General features: G+C 39.3%; 1 protein-coding gene across 2 annotated transcripts in view; it reads left to right on the forward strand.

The window, feature by feature from the left end:
- The window catches only part of PLD5 (phospholipase D family member 5), a 139,275-nt gene that overhangs the window by 29,365 nt on the left and 93,982 nt on the right, over window positions 1-15,928 (forward strand). Inside the window, exon 2 of one of the 2 annotated variants that reach the window (XM_085298250.1) lies at window positions 3,066-3,202. In XM_085298250.1, coding sequence (XP_085154376.1) covers window positions 3,066-3,202 — 137 coding nt within the window. Of the gene's footprint in view, window positions 1-3,065; window positions 3,210-15,928 lie in introns of those variants that run through there. The other variant, XM_085298251.1, reaches the window with a different exon arrangement.

Consider the following 15,928-nt stretch of genomic DNA (forward strand, 5'->3'; position numbering starts at 1 on the left):
AAAGAAAAGAAAAAAAGAAAAGAAAAAGACCAATGGTATGGTCTGTTTTAATCTGTTTTAATTAGAAACAGCCTATTAGAAAATTGCCTGCTGTGTGGCATTAGAGCATGAAAACTATGATTTATCACCCTTGTCCAAAGAAGAGCTCAGGGAGCTTGTTTGGTGCCGGTGGCTATTTTTGATTCTTTGTTTTCCGATATGAACACCAATTTGAACATAAGTAATACTCAGATATGCATTTCTAAYGTAAATTTTTGTTTGAAAAGATTTAAAAGCGAAACGTCGCCACTTTATAGGAGCAGTTACGAGATGAACTGTAAAACTGTTCAAAATCCTCAATAACTGTAAACTGTTTAAAATGGTGTTTASCTATCCCTTTGAACCTGTAGATTAGTAGACTTGGGATTTTTTTATTGTTGTTGTTGCATTGAATATTTGAGCGCTCCTCAGTTCAAAAAAAAAAAAAAAACCCAACAACAACAACAAAAAAACAATACCATGGCTGTAGTTTGATAAGGTTCTTTCTTCGGTGTGGATTTATACTGTTTGTAACTACACTGCCAAGGAGGTACTTAAGGAAAAGTGAAATAACTAATCCATTATCACTGGCAAAGAAAAATCTGTTATATAGAGAATTTGTGCAAGTGAGAAGAGAAAATTAGATTTGTGTAAGTCTGTCTTTATTTTGGTGCTGGTAGAATAGCAGTAATCTTTATCTACCAGCGGTGCTAACTTTGTGCCACTCATGGTGGGCAGCAGTCATGAGAATGAACTGCAGAGCTTGACAAGCYGTAAACACTCAGAACTGAATGAATAAGGATTTAATCCTTATACAAATACCTACTACAATCCTAAAGTCAAGAAGCCTTGAATATATTCTTTGAATTCACGTGGAATGAGAATTAAAGTTGGATTAGTAGGATCCATGCAGGATTTTTTTGGCCTTTCTCTCTTGCAGAGAAGGTAGTTGTATTCCCAGAACATGACCACCTGGGAACTTCTACCGTGAAATTCCCTAGTATTGAAAGAATTTAAGGCAACAGTTTCACATACTTTTATTTCTTGTCGTACTATGTCATTTTTGATGTTCTGTGGGTTTTTTTGTATRGCTTTTCGCTTTTGGCCTTCAAGTTTTAAGCTTGGTAAAAGGCTTTGAAGGGCATCTTAGGGCTTGCGATGTGCGTCACGGAGGTCTCGCGGGCTCCTTTTAATGAAGCGTTGGTTGCTGCCTTGGTCTGTGYGGGGCTGGCCTCGAAGCCTGGCCCCGTTCGGGCTCCTCCGGTGATCCTGCGACCGCCGGCCCGCCTGCCGGGAAGGAGCGAGGTGCTCCGCGTACGCCTGCAGGACCGTACCAAACCGTACGCGATAAAGGTCATCTGAGAGGGTCACCCGTCCTGACGATGAAATGGCAGAAAGCAGCGCCCCAGATCTGAGTACCTCTTTGTCTCTGAGATTTCTAAGTTTTTCTTGCCAGGGGTATGATGCAACTTTGTAATGTTTTGCTGTTAATCCCCACTGAGTGTATGACTGCAACCTTGGTTCTGGGCACCAGAATGCAAYCATTTCTCATTCCTGTTCGTTTGCTGCCGTTACTATACCTAGCAGCAGAAGAAACAATCCGAAATCCTATTCATCTCAGGAGTAGATTCTGTAAATGCTTGAGGAGGATTACCTTATGCTGCATTCTTGAAAAGTTTGAGACAATATATTAGAAAACACAGATTTAAACATATATTTGAAATGTATTAAATAAATRTGCATACAGCCTAAACAGGAGATTCAGTACTGCTGTTAGATAAAAGGATATATTTTTGGCAAAAGTTGTTCTGGTTTCTTCAAGGAAATTATCTTCTATTTCAAATAAACATTTTATTTCAGTCTGTGAAAATACCTGATTTGTTCTGAAATGCATTCTTCTYAGATATGGACTAAATTGGAATTATTGGAGGCTCATTTTAAGAAGAAGAAAAAAAAAGACAGGCCCTTTCTGTGTGCCTATGGGAAAAGGTTCTTGTTCCTGTGGAACTTACTACCTCTTAAAATGAATGTCAGGGACAATRCAAATATAACAAAGTTGTTGTTAAGCAGCAAGCATGAGGTTAATGCACTTTCCCATTACTTCATCAAGCTTTCTTTTTATGAATGTGAAATTTTAGTAAGAGCACAATAACAAAAATTTTAAAAATAACTATGGCAATGGAAGTTAGGATTTTTTTTCTCTAAATGTTTTTTTCTGCAGATTTCCATCAGTAGGAAAATGCAAATTACGCCTGTTTGAATTAGGTTTCAGAATGCAATAATCTGTCCATTCAGGCAGCTATGTAAATTGTATGTCAGGGATTGCCTTTTGAAGGCTTCATGTTTGTTTAGAGCTATACAGAATTGCATCTGAGTACTGCAGGATTTCATATTACAGGATAAGGAAATGCTATGCCATGAGAGTGTTGTCCATCATATTGACCAACAGTGTCCCAGTATTTCCCGGAATCCTGTCATCTGTGATTTTTTTTTCTTTCATTATAGTCTTAAGTACAGTGGGGCAAGGACTGGTCCCCGTTTCTCTGCTGCAGTGACACTTATARGAATAATAATAATGTCAGCTACTTTGTATAGCAACAAGAAAATGACTTTGCTCTTCAGTCTTCTTGCAGGAAAATGTTTTATTTCAACCAAGCAAAACAAAACTCTCAGGGCTGTTGAGTGCCATCCTGGAGTGTGTATTGTGACTGTGATGCATAATCAGAGAATATGTAGCTAATGTGAGAATTATTTTAATGCATAATGCTTTCCTTGTGGTACAGGTGGAAAAAACATTTAAAATTCTGAATATTACTTGTGATATGAATTATTTAGCAATGCCTGACAGATTTAAAGTACATCTCAAGGTGATACCTGAAGGACAGTTTTGAGAATACATTTTCATGCTGAGGTGTGTTTCATGTTGACAGCTATGGCAGAAAGAYAGTCAAAGGATTTTAGATATTATTTAAAAGTTTTAGAGTCTTAGGTCATTGACTGGAATGTGTTCACTCCACTAAAACTTTTTAAATCTTAATCTCTTTCAGTCCCAGCAAAGATGCATTGTGATCTTTGCACTGGTATGCTGCTTTGCAATTCTGGTTGCACTGATATTTTCGGCAGTGGATATTATGGGAGAAGATGAGGATGGACTCTCAGAAAAGAACTGTCAAAATAACTGTCGGTAAGAGGTAACAAACAAAACTTCTCTTTTGGAGTGGATCAGAACTTATACGTATTATGTAATGGTATGTGGTAAATAACATAGTCCTGTGGGTGTAGCTGGGAAGAGGAGTAGGTGATAGGGGAAGAAATGTTCTTTTTTTGTTTTGAAGATCTTGTTTTTGAGGTTGATTTGACAAAATAAAGCATGCTGGTTTTGAAGTTGGTTTTGGCTGTATGTTTTGAGCAAGACCCTTGCGTTAGGAGCTTAGTTATTTTGTAAACCTGGGTCAAAACCCATTAAATTTCGGTAAATGAGGACTGAAGTGGTTCATTCAGCTCCCAAATTTGCATTATCTTTCTTTCATGAAGAAACTTTCTTCTTCCTTGATGAAGGTCACGGGTCACTTCTGACTTAAGATTGCTGCCTCTTTTACATAAGTCCTGTTCATCGCACCCCACTAATATACATAGTGTCTTGCTTAGGAACTGTGAGGAAAATTAGTGATACAGTCAGAAAGACTAGAGTAGAGGCTGTGTTAAATTAAGATCTGACTCAAACACCTGCCACGATTTGTATATTTCTTTTAACCTCAGATTTAAGTAGGTTGTCATTTTTTTTTCTTCAGAACCTACATTTTAAACTATGAATTTGATTCTGCTGCTCCTGTCAGGGTCCTTCCCGCATCTGTTCATCTGTGATGACCAATGCTTTTCCTCCATTGTGTTGTCCAAGGTCCTCTTCTGCCCACCAGACAGAAGCTGGTTTAAAAAACTATTTGTAGACATCACTCTTGGTTGTATCCTGCCTTCCCCCCTCCCCCCCAGTTTTGAACTTGTATATAGAGTATACTCTCTGATTCAGTTCTTGGAAGACAGTCATCCTTAAATAATTTCTCAGAAATCCATGCTGATCTGATCACAGAATCACAAAACGGTTGGAATCGGCAGACACCTCTGGAGACTGTCTGGTCCAACCGTGCAGCTCAAATAGGGTCACCCAGAGCAGGTTGCTCAGGGCAGTTTTGAATTTCTCCAAGGATGGAGACTCCACATCCTCTCTGTTCTAGTGTTGACCACTTGACATGATGCATACAGATTCTAACCAACTGCTAGTGGCTGGACATGCATTGAGTTGAATATAATTGTTATTTATTTTGTAAGGGTAGCCAAATTAAAACCTAAGCTTTGTTTGATCTCTTTTTCCTCCTTGCTATTCTTCATTGCCATTGCAGGCAGGTTCTTTGAGGTGACTGTCTTTCTGCACAGCACCTATCATGTGCAGTTAGTAACAATCCACAATCTAGTAAGTTGAATTTTGCTTTTGCAAGTCTACTGGATTTTAACAATACTTTTAAAAAGAAAAAATGGATATTCTTTAAATTTGCTTATCCTTTCAAATAGGATATACCTGCAGCATCAAGTAGTTGCGTCGTGAAATCCCACTCTGTCTAGAGTAACTATCCCACCTTCCTGTACACAATTCTGGGCAGCCTTGTAATATCTTGCCTGAATTTTCAAAAGTTCAGCTAGCTCCCCTTTCCCCATCAGGGTCTTGGATGCTCTTAATAGCAAGTTACTGCCCTTTAAATTTTTTTGGAGAGAGTTCTGAAGATACACTGCAAGTGTCACCTCTACACCCACTTCCTGCATGTGTGAATCTTTGACAGAATTAGATCAGATGAGGGGAARGTCTTTCTACTTGTTTGCTTGGGTGCATGCACAGCTTCGGTGCATGCACAGCTTCRGTRCATGCAACAAATACTGAACCACATTTTCCTCTTAATTGTGTCAATTAGCGAAGCCCCGTTGTGTTCAGGGTAGCTGCATAGGCCTAGACGAGGAGGAACTTCATCTTCTTTGCTTTCTGTTCTTTGAATGGAAAAAGATTCAGATTGGGCACAACATACAGTGCCGTGGCAAACTGGAATAGTATTTTTCCATTTCTAAGAGACTGACTGTTCTCTTTGTACTGAATATAGCTATATCTCCCTTTCCAAAGAATATTCATCCTTGCTCAGTTCTTTGTTGGTYAGCAGAAGCCATTCTTGACTCTCTCGGACTGTGTTAGAGGAGCCTGGGAGTAATTCCAGCACGTTGACTCCTACTATGTTTAAAGTCAATGAAACTGCTCTGCATTTATAATGATGACAGTGAGGTTGGACCCCAGGTCTATTTTAAGGTGCCTTTCACGGAGTGATTCAGGTGCGTGATCTAACTACTAATACTTGACTCAGAAGGCATATCAATACTTGTATAAACTGCCTAAACTATTTCTAATAACAGCTATTGCAGTGTCCAAGTGCTGGCAGCTGTTGCCTGCTAACACTGAATCCTTCTTTACGTGATCAAATGGGGCTCTTTTATGTGTTAAATATATTGCAGCCCTAACTAAAGTGCTGTAAGACCAATTGCTTTCTGTGGCTTATATTTAGTATTTGGGTAAGCACTCGTAATAAGTAAGACAAGAATTACTGAATTCTTATATTTCTGCAGTATGAATACTCTCACTGAAATTCAGGAACAGGCACTTTATTTGCAGGATGTGCTGAGACAGAATGGTGAAAAACAGAACATTTTTTTTGTGTGAAATTGTCAAATACAAGATTACGTGTGTGATCCTGTAACTCTTTCATTTTCAATTGACGAAATTTATAGAGAGGTGTGATGGGAAAGGCAGTTATTGATTTTATAAGAACTTCACTGATGGCTTGTTTGAAGGCTTTCATCTTCTAAACATCAACTTTGATTCTATGCTTTTGTTTTAAAGGAAAATATATTCCAAATGGAACTGTGGTCTAGAATAGTTCTCTGACTAGAGCTTTTTGGAGCTTATGCCAAAAAATAACAAGCGAGTGTTAATAAAAAGAGTGAGAGAGAAAATAATTTTTTTACAAGTTCCAGATCTTATTTTTATAGCCTGAGAAAAGATTCAGGGAGGTATGTTTTATGAAGTATTTCCAATTAAAGCCTACGTTATTATTCTTGTTTTGGTTATATTGTTGCTCGTGAAGATGAATACAGCCTTTCTGACCTGACTGGTGTAATTCAACATGAAGTGCCTCTTCTGTTAATCATTCCTTATATCTTATTACATAAAATTACTTATTGCATATGTTGCCAAAAAGACCTTTTTCTTGATGGACGTATTTGTTCCTGTTGGGGGCTTTGTAACAAAACTTGAGAGGAGTGAAAAAAGCAGAGTTTTTTGCATGTCTTCATACAAACAATGATTGAAGCGATTGTTGTTGGCCATCTAAAAGGATGTATGGGAAATAGCAATTCTTCAAAAAAATTGCATAAAAATTATTAATTATGATMGTATTCTTTGATCTTCATGCTGAAAAATTCAGCGTATGGCTGTGCATGAAAAAGCATGTTGCTTAAATGGCCATTTTGTGACTGCCACAAAGTGAGGTAAAATTGCTGGAGGCTACAAAACATTTTCCATTCTGTTAGCTATGCAGTTGGAGGAGCTCCGTATGCAATAGTATGAAGTAGAGTATCCCACAATATTCAAGAAGAACTTGAAAACTCAATACTCTAGCTGTGTAAATTCTAAAATGACTGAAATTCATTTATTTGTCTTTTAACTTGTAGATACAGAAATTGTTCTCTACTTAGTATATTATAATCAAAAAAATTCAAACAAATAATTAAAAAAAAAATTACAAAATTACAGCTGTTTCCCAATAATTGAGGGCAAATATGAGGGCAAATAGATGTACTCATCAGATTATTTACCAAGCACCACTGTGAGGGGAAAATATAATTGCAATTTAAATTTCAAAGTAAGCCTTTTCAGAAATATTAAGGCAATATTTTTAAAACATGATAAAATCAATTTGGGGAAGATGAAGCACTGTAAAAGCTTTCTCAAAGTAGACATTTTTCATTGGCCCAAAACCCCGAGTTACTAAATAACTCTATCTTCTACAGATACATATATTGCTATTCAAAAAATGGTGAAAGTAGGAGGAGAAGGCCAAGTTTTGAGGGTCCCGGATTCAGAGTCTGTAAAACTTACCAAACAGACAAATTTGGGCTTCAGAATTGAAATTAGAAGCCAAACTTATATAGCTGTTAAACTGTATTGTTTTAGATGAAATACTGCTATTTGTACTTATTTACACTTTTCCGTATAACCTTCATACTATGAGTTATATTTAGAGAGACTGACTTACTGGAAGTATTCTTTTTATTTATTTATTACAGTTGGATCAAGTCTGTTATGAAGCATCATTTGACTTTCAGAGGTTGCTGTACATTCTTGGCTTGGTCCTGCAAAATTTGATTTCAGAATGCTAGACTTTGAACAAATACAAATGTCTATTAACTATTCCTATTAAAAGGAATGTCAAGTGAGTGACATTTAAAGTAACAGTAAGGTAGTAATGCCTGTGAAAAGTGGACTTTTTGCAGTTTGTGCTTAGTATGAGATACAAAAAAATTCTTCTGATACATCCAGAGTGATGTTGTTGAGCAGCTTTGATGGATGGGGCTTGTTAAGAGGATATGCTTAGCAGTCTGGGAACTTTGCCTGTCTTGCTGTGGGTCCATTAAGCATTGCATCTGTAAGATTAGATTAGGGTAATTTGAAAATAGTGCTTTTTAATGCCTAACCTATTGTGAATAAGTCTTTTGTAGCCAATGACATAACGTTAGTCAGGACCCACTTGGCTTTATTGAAACTGGCTGGTAAATTCAAAAATTTCTGAACTGGGAAGCAGAAGAAAACACAACTATTAAGAGGTAATCTCTGTTATCCAGAGTGTTTGAACAAAGGTCATTTTGATCTATCAGCAGCATCTTCAGCTGTTCAGTATGCCTCTCCTCCTCCTGCTCGTCACTGCTGGTAGTCCTGGTAGGGTTCCCACAAGCCTGCCCGTGCCCRTAACTCTCCTCATCTCGGCGGCTTTGCCAGTGCCCGCTGGAGCAGCAGGAGCAGCTGGCGTTGGACCAGCCTCTTGGTTCAGGTCCATGCCTGTCTCTTGAGGGGAGCTGCAGTGGAAGAGGAGGGGAGGTAGCTGCTTTGCTGGGCCTCAGGTACAGCTTACGATGCAGTAAAGTTGTTGCGACGGTGTTTTATTGCAATTTTTGCCCTTCTCTCCATCTTACAGTATTTGGGGGATTTTCGTGTTCGTGTGCCTTGTTTTTCTTGTTTCTCTGACTCTGTTCCAGTGACACATTTTTAATGGTTTCTCTGTCTTCAGAATAACACATGATGAAAGCACTTGCTCTCCGGTGTTTGTGTTGCAGGAGTTCGCCTTTCTGTATAATGTGATCGGCTGGCAAAGCTATTTAGTTCACTTGGTGATTGTGGGGAGGTTTGGACAAATTCTGCCCTACAGCAAGTAGCTGCTGATCCTAATGTGGTGTTCGTATTTGCTTTGGAAATTGTTTGGATTATTTCAGGATGAGGTCTTGTATCCTTCATAATTTCAATATCCTACAGAGGAGCTGAATCTTCTTTTTGAAAGCTTCAGGACTCAGCAGTACCCTGCTGCACTGAGTTCCAGACATTAAGTCTTGTCAAGTGCAATAAATATTTATATGGATGAGTTACCATGTGTTGCTCTCGGTTTCATTAGATATTCTCTTTATTCTTGTGAGAGAGGGCAAATTGAAGCCCACAGCTRATTTACCCGTTGCTTAATAAATCTTTATTTCAGATCCTTGCTGATACTTAAACAAGCAGGGGTTTGCAGTACCGTTAGGTGAGCATACTGCGACACGTGCACCCGCTGTTTTACCTTGAAACGGCTTTGCCCCTGGCTGACTGTGGGAGAGAGTTTCCCTGTGCTGCGTGGGCTTTGAACATAGCAAGGTTTATATTGACTGGCTTCTATTTAATAAACAAGCTATGACAGGCATAATAATTAAATGTCTAAACAGAACAAGATGCTTACATTGTGAAAACAAGCCTGTTAAAGAGCAACTCAAGATTTATATTTACAAAACACTTATGCCACTTGGCATAAAAAAGCCTTCTGTCAACTTAATGACTGTTGTCCTCCCATTTTGGGGTGATGGAGAGAGTGAGCTAAAAACCAYGTACTTCTAGGAAGATCCATGTGTGGAGTCATTTTTAATTTTGCATTCAAAGAAAAGAGTGCCACTACCATTGAATTTTCTGTGGCTAGACACTGTAAAGAGCTTGAGGCCCTCCTGCAAAGGCATTCAACATCTTGAGCCAGGGAGGGAAATCAGTCACTCAACAAACTTGCACAAGAAGAAACTGCTTAACTTTCTGCCCTTTTATTTGTCATTTTAGGAAAGGTATTCCAATGGAAAAATACTGTGTTAACAATATCCCAGCAGCTCTACAGAGTAAGATTTTCTTTTCTCTATCTCTGCACCAATACTAGAAAGAGGGTTGATTTGTTGGGTTTGTATTTTCTTTCAGCTATAAAGAATATTCTCAAAAATTGAAAAATGAGTGCCAAAATTCGTCAGCATCAAACTGTTCAAATCTTATCCTGTTTGTATTACTGCCAAAAGATAGCTCATCTAAGTAACTGCATTATAGAAATAGGTTTGGGCTTCAATTCATTTATCCCATATTTATGATCCATTCTTTCTCCTGTGTTCTTTTCAGTTAAGTCTAAAGGTTTCCTCTGCAGTTTGTGACGGAGTGCTGAGACTCTCATTTTCCTGTTTTGTGAAGCACTGTTTAGGGGGTAATACAGAGATTGGAATATTTTGTTTGTTTGGGATTTATATATTCAAGCATATATTTGTTTGTTTCTCCTTCCATTATTTAGATCTGTGAGCTCACATCAGAGAAAATCTTCCAAGCTCAAAAAACTTCCGAATTATATGTACTTCAAAGTTTTTGAATAATGTAGATGGGATAAAGGAACAATTCATATACTGGAGTTGCTATTCTTCCATCTAGTCTGCTGAGGATTCTCTATGATCAATACTTTTTTTCCTTTTTTTTCTTTTTTTTTAATTTAATGTGTTCAAAAGCTCAAGTATTTTCTTCCCAGCAGGAAGAAAATTCCCAAGGTCATTTTCTTCACCAGATTGTAAGCCTGCTGTAAATGTCATTAGAAAATTATTAGACCTAAAATTATTGATCGTTCTCCTGATCTTGAAGACTGATTTGCCACGTTTCAGAATGGTTTTTGTTTTGCTTGGCGAGACGAGTGATCCAGCTTCATAAACTTCCCTGATAAATCTTCCTCCCTTTCCTCAATGGGAAAGGCATTAAAAGAGGCTGAATTTCCCAGCAGAATCTCTCCGAATTCCTGCTCTAGTCAGCGTGACTGACTTGTTCAGCCAGGGCTGACTTTGCACCGAGTCCTAGGTTGCACCTGTTCCGATGACACCATTTATTTTTAATTGATTCTCTGTCCYCAGAGCAATGTATAAGAAGGTGTTTATTATCTTGTCAGTTTATTGTGGAGGTGTTGAGCTCCTTGTCTAATTCTACAGTGCTTCTTAGTGTCCCCTTGACTAGGCTGGCCTAGCCTTCTACGCCCTGCCCAGTGCACGGTGGCTGGGTCCACTACCAGAGCGCCGGAGGCAGCGCTGGGTGCTGCGGACCGGTCGGGGTGCCTGCTGAAGGCTCGGCGCTGTCCCACAGCTGGTGGCACTCCTACTGGGTGGGTGAGTGGGAGCTGGTGGTGGGGTTTTATTTGCCCAYGCGCAGTGCGCTTTGCCAGTCACAGCGCTCAACTACATAGTGGGACAGCAGTGGACCTTGGCGTTGATGCCCCACTGAGGAACGTGGAGGAGTTGGCGGCTGAGTTTGGTAGGACTGTTACTTYAGCCTCTCTGTAGATGCTTTAGGAAGATATATTTGGGTGAAATGGTCAGGCTCTTCTTTCTAATTACGAAGATTTTCTTCTTGATTTATTTTCCTCATGTTAACAGAGGCATTCTGGTACAGGTGAAGCCAGAGGCAACAGACCCTTTATGTCCATGTCTCTTTAGGTAGTCTGCAGTGTGACCACCAGTAAGTAATGCCTTAGGTACAAGTTAGTGTTGTGTGTCAGGTGGCTGAATGTCTCTATTTATGACTTTCCTTAATCAGAAATGGAAGAGTTCAGTTACTTTATTCAGCTTACCCATAACCAATCTTTCTGTCCAAGGGGAAAAAATGTCTTGGGAGTCTTGATCAATCTTATTACTCATACTTTTTTTTTTCCCTGTTACTTTTCTGTTTTTTTTTTCTTAGTGATTTTGCTTCCTGTCAACCTGATCTGAAAATAGAAAAATAAAGCACAAATACCAGCCTTGACATCTGCCAGGTGTAATTACCTATTTATGTCATTTATTCTCTATTTAATGTCCCTTCCAAATAAGAATATTTACAAAATTATCAGACAGTTCAAAGTGAGTTTTCATGACRGCATTATAATTTGATCAGTTTAAATTTTGGGTTCATTATGTACCAACTGTTGAAATGACTCTTCTAAGAGCCATTAGTAATTTTGCATGCCTTCTCCTACAACGGGGGGGATTCATCTTGCCTCTGAGGCTAAGCTCCTGATGGATATTTAATGGCACATTAGAAGTGTTGGCTTTGAGTTTTTACTCATTTTCCCTAGATCTCCTYAGGACTCTCAGAATAAATACACTGTATTCATACATGTGAACACAGATGATGTACTGATATCTTTTGTCAATTTGGCAGGCAAACAGCTAATTGATCTTCATTTCACTTGTAATATAATTCTTGAAATCTGGRAAAATAAAATTATTTTTCAGTATTCTTTGTTGTCATTTGCAAAATACCTTCTTCAGCCAGTTAGACATGAATCAGTATATAAAATAATAAATTGCTTCTACTGGCTGGGTATTGGAGAAAAACACATTTGAACTAATAGCCTAGAAAAATGTATGAAAGCTCCATACCTAATCACCAGAACTTTAAAAAGCCAGTATTTCATCAGGAAAGTAGATAAATCAGTATATTGTACTTGTGGGCCATGAAAAGTTASAGCTGATGTGTGAAGACTCGAAATATCAAACAAATGATCACTTTTGTGAAGACATCAGAATAATATATGTATATGCAACTGAAGGAGAGGGCAGGTATTGCTCTGTAGTAGGGTGGTGTTCCTGGAGGTACTTGAAGAGGAAACCCCTATGCCCCTTGCCAGGGTACACTGACTCTCCAGCCCGTGGACTGAGAGAGGGATCCCAGGCTCTCACCCAGGASACATCCAGCATCGATTCCCCTTGGACGGACCGTGCCATTCACCTTCCTTTCCACCAGAGAATGAGCGCTGTTCGTCGGAGGCAGACCCCAAGTTCCTACAGCTGCAAGCAGCAGCAAGGCTCTGGGTGGCAGGAACTCGCTACAGCTCTCTGAAGGGAATGCATTTCTGCTAGCGGATGCTAAGGTACAAGCCCAGAGCGATCATGTTACAGCAGGTATGTACTCAGCAGAGATGCCTCTTGCACCTAAAATGCCTGGGTTAGCACCAGTTATGGTTGTATGGACTGTGAATGAATATGCCACCAGCATGAGGAGGGAGACCAGTATTTGGTCTATGTTCAAGCTTTGCCAAAACTACTTTTTTTCACCCTTTCTTTTGTCGTGTGTATGCAGTGTGTGCATTGCAGATCATTGTGGATGCTGGTGGGAAGCAAACCTTTAGTTTGCTAAGGGGAGTAGAGGGGAGGTTCAGTAAAGGTACTGGTGAAGGTGCTGGGGATGACACGTTTTGGGCAATAGGGGAAGCAGTGGCATCAGTGCAAGTTCCTGAACCAGCCCRTTGGGTTGTATGGACATACGTGACCACCCTAACCATATCCTAAACACCTTGCATTCTGGGCAGAGACAGACTGCCCTAGCCTGGAGTACCATCCCTAGAGCAGCTTTGGGGCATGGTTGAAGAAAGCAGCAGAGATGCACCACTGTGTATGACAAACACGTAGGTCAGATGTAGGTCAGTTTTTTTTTCCAGAATGTAATTCTCACAATGTGCAGTTCTGCATGGGCTAAACTTAATTATCCCATATTTTTATTTGAAGTATAATTACAAATAGGAATCTAAGAGCAACAGATAGTAGTCAAACCTGTCATAGTGCTTAGTGTCCTGGAACATTTCTTTAGACTCTTGCCTCTATAATTTCAGTACCAACAATGTCCTTTGGGAATGGATACTTTGAGTACTTTATTCTTTTCATTTTTGTATTTTTATTACCATTCCTGCCTTCAGTATGTCTGCTGAATTTGCAGGGCTGATTTCAAATAGTTGCTGACAAAGGTTTTACCTTCTTTTGTTTTACAACATTTTTTTTGTGTTCTTGTTGAGCAGGAAAGACATTAATTAAGCTTTTAGGGATTGCTGCTGTGGAAATGTCAATATCGGAGACTATCTTTTGGATCCTGTTCTGGGGAAAGGAGCGCTTATTGAGGAGGTTCTCATTAATACATGCGTTTATCCATCCCAAGTCACGCCAAGATAATAATCGGGGCCTCGGGCAGCAGCCTGAGCTCTGGTAGAGCCTGCGTGCACTCGCCAGCTCTGGGTATTACTGCCGCCTCCAGGACCTGGCAGCTTGCCCTCCTTGCAGGTAGGTTTAGGTGATGCCCTTTGCAAAAGCTCCTCAAAGGCAGGTACAGAGCTGTCGCCTGCTCCAAGTGGAGCCCAAGGATGCCGTGTTTCCCTGGTTTTGCTCTTGCTTATTTTCTCAAAGCACATGCTGTAGACAGAGCAAAAAAAAAAAAAAAAAAAAAAAAAAAAACTGTGACTAAAAGCCTTATATTAGTTAGAGTTTATGGGAGCTGAAGTTGCAATTAGCTATGCTTTTGCTCTTTCATGAGTTCCTACAAAAGCTGCTGCTTATTTTTAAGATCAAGCGAAAAATAAGGATTTTAACGTTCCTTGCTGCAAAGAGCCCATTGATCACGAAGGCCCCTGTTTCAGCACGCTCGCTGGAGGTGAAGGCTGCTGTCTGAGTTTAATGTGGAGCCTACAGACTGGTCAGGTCAGGTGGCTTCTCCGGCTTCAGTACTCGTCCCCCAGCAGTCTGCCGCCAGAATCCGCTGACCAGCCCTAAATTCTCTTTGCACAGCTGCAAAATCCATTAAAACATTTTAGTGCTGACAGGCAGAAGTGCTGTAAAAATGCAAATTTTCTTCTGCTGAAGGGCAAGAAGCCAAGAAATGCTTTTTAAAACATTTTGCTGCTGAGTAAGGGTTATGGGGAGTTCATACAGCTGGAATGCAGAGTTTCAAGCAGCAGGAGAGAGGCTTTTATCTTCAATAAGATCACTAGTATTTTGGTTCTCTAGTTGCTTTAGGACTTTGGTGCATGGTGTTTGCTTTCTCTACTTCTGTATTTTCTGAAGGAGAGAAAAGGTCTGCTTTGTTGGAAGGACTGCTTTTTAGGGTCCAAAATGGCACTAAATAGTATAGTGAGAAGCACTGTAGAAAAGTCCAGGATGGAAAGGACAGCTCTGTACCAAGAAAGCTGAAGCACACAAGGTTGTGCCTTGGACTCTCTCACTGTAGTACTGAGCTGGAGAGACTTTTGTTTTTCTTTTCTTTCTTTTTTTTTTTTCCATTTCCTTAAAAGCAAGAAGATTTAGTGCAAGTAATGGTGTGTTCTGTTCAGAAGGACTAGATGGCAAGTGCTCTGTCCAGACGTTGATATAGGCTGCAACCTTTGATCAGAAAATGAAACATAATTTTCCTTTTGTCTCTCACATGAAATAGCATTAGGTCTGCATAACAGTTGATATGCAAGACTGTCTCTGAAGATGCTATTTTCTTCCCTTAATCAGGAGCTGAAAGAAGCAGGGAATTGATTATATTTCTACTTTTTACTCCTGTAATAACGTGCTTCCTATACCAACAATCTCAGAATTTCATCCTCTGTTATGGAGGCACTATATGGGCTGCTCAGGCATAATATGAATGACACGTTCTGTGAAGTGCTGTTACATTAAACTACTGTGGTTGTTTTGCTGTATTTCATCTTAGCTTTCAGTTGTATCAGATGATATATAGAGSGGCAGGTGCACTAGCCCCTTTGCAGTTCAACAAGTTCCTTTGAGGATGGCCACGACCATCACAAGTCTAAATAATAAGCAAAAATAAAATGTATTTGAAGTTTCTTACAACATTCTGAGAAAAACCTGGGCTGGGCAGAGCTGTCTGCAGCATTCAGTGCAAAGTGTGAAAGCCCCATTAACAGGAGCAAAATCTAAAGAAGGCATCAGAAATCATGCCTTCCCACAGTGGAAGGAAACCCAGAAGTGGGACATTTAGCAGTGTTTGAGGAGCTTAGCGACACCGGCACGAATGTACTCTGAAGGTGTGCACAAAGTACAAATGAGCAGGTTCGCATTTTGAGATCTCAGCAACCAGAGACTTTGCCTTCTCTAATCCCATGGTAAATCAAAGAGAGATTTGCTGGATAATCTCTCACTGAACCAAATTTGCTAACCCTTGAGCTGTATCTGAGAAATCGTACTGTAAGATGGTTGTCAGTGGAGCTGTCTGAAAATTAATTAAATGTATTATAGTATTAAAGTTGTATGGATTATGGTAGTAATTGCCCTGATATATTTGAGTGCTATAATAAAAAATAAATTTCTCTACTTTTCCACTAACCATAATTATCTTAATCTTGTATGCCATATCTAATGGCATACATTTATTAATGGCATATTCTTAATCAAAGATTAAGATAACCCATGTTTAGAAATTCAAAGAGTTATTTGAGAATTCTGTACTGAAAACTTCTAGACTTTCAAGCACTGATTGTTTTGAGTGTTTTTT

Source organism: Rhea americana, unplaced genomic scaffold (genome assembly GCF_003343005.1).
Source record: "Rhea americana isolate MKP2758 unplaced genomic scaffold, rheAme1 scaffold_137, whole genome shotgun sequence".
NCBI classification, from domain to species: Eukaryota; Metazoa; Chordata; class Aves; order Rheiformes; family Rheidae; genus Rhea; species Rhea americana.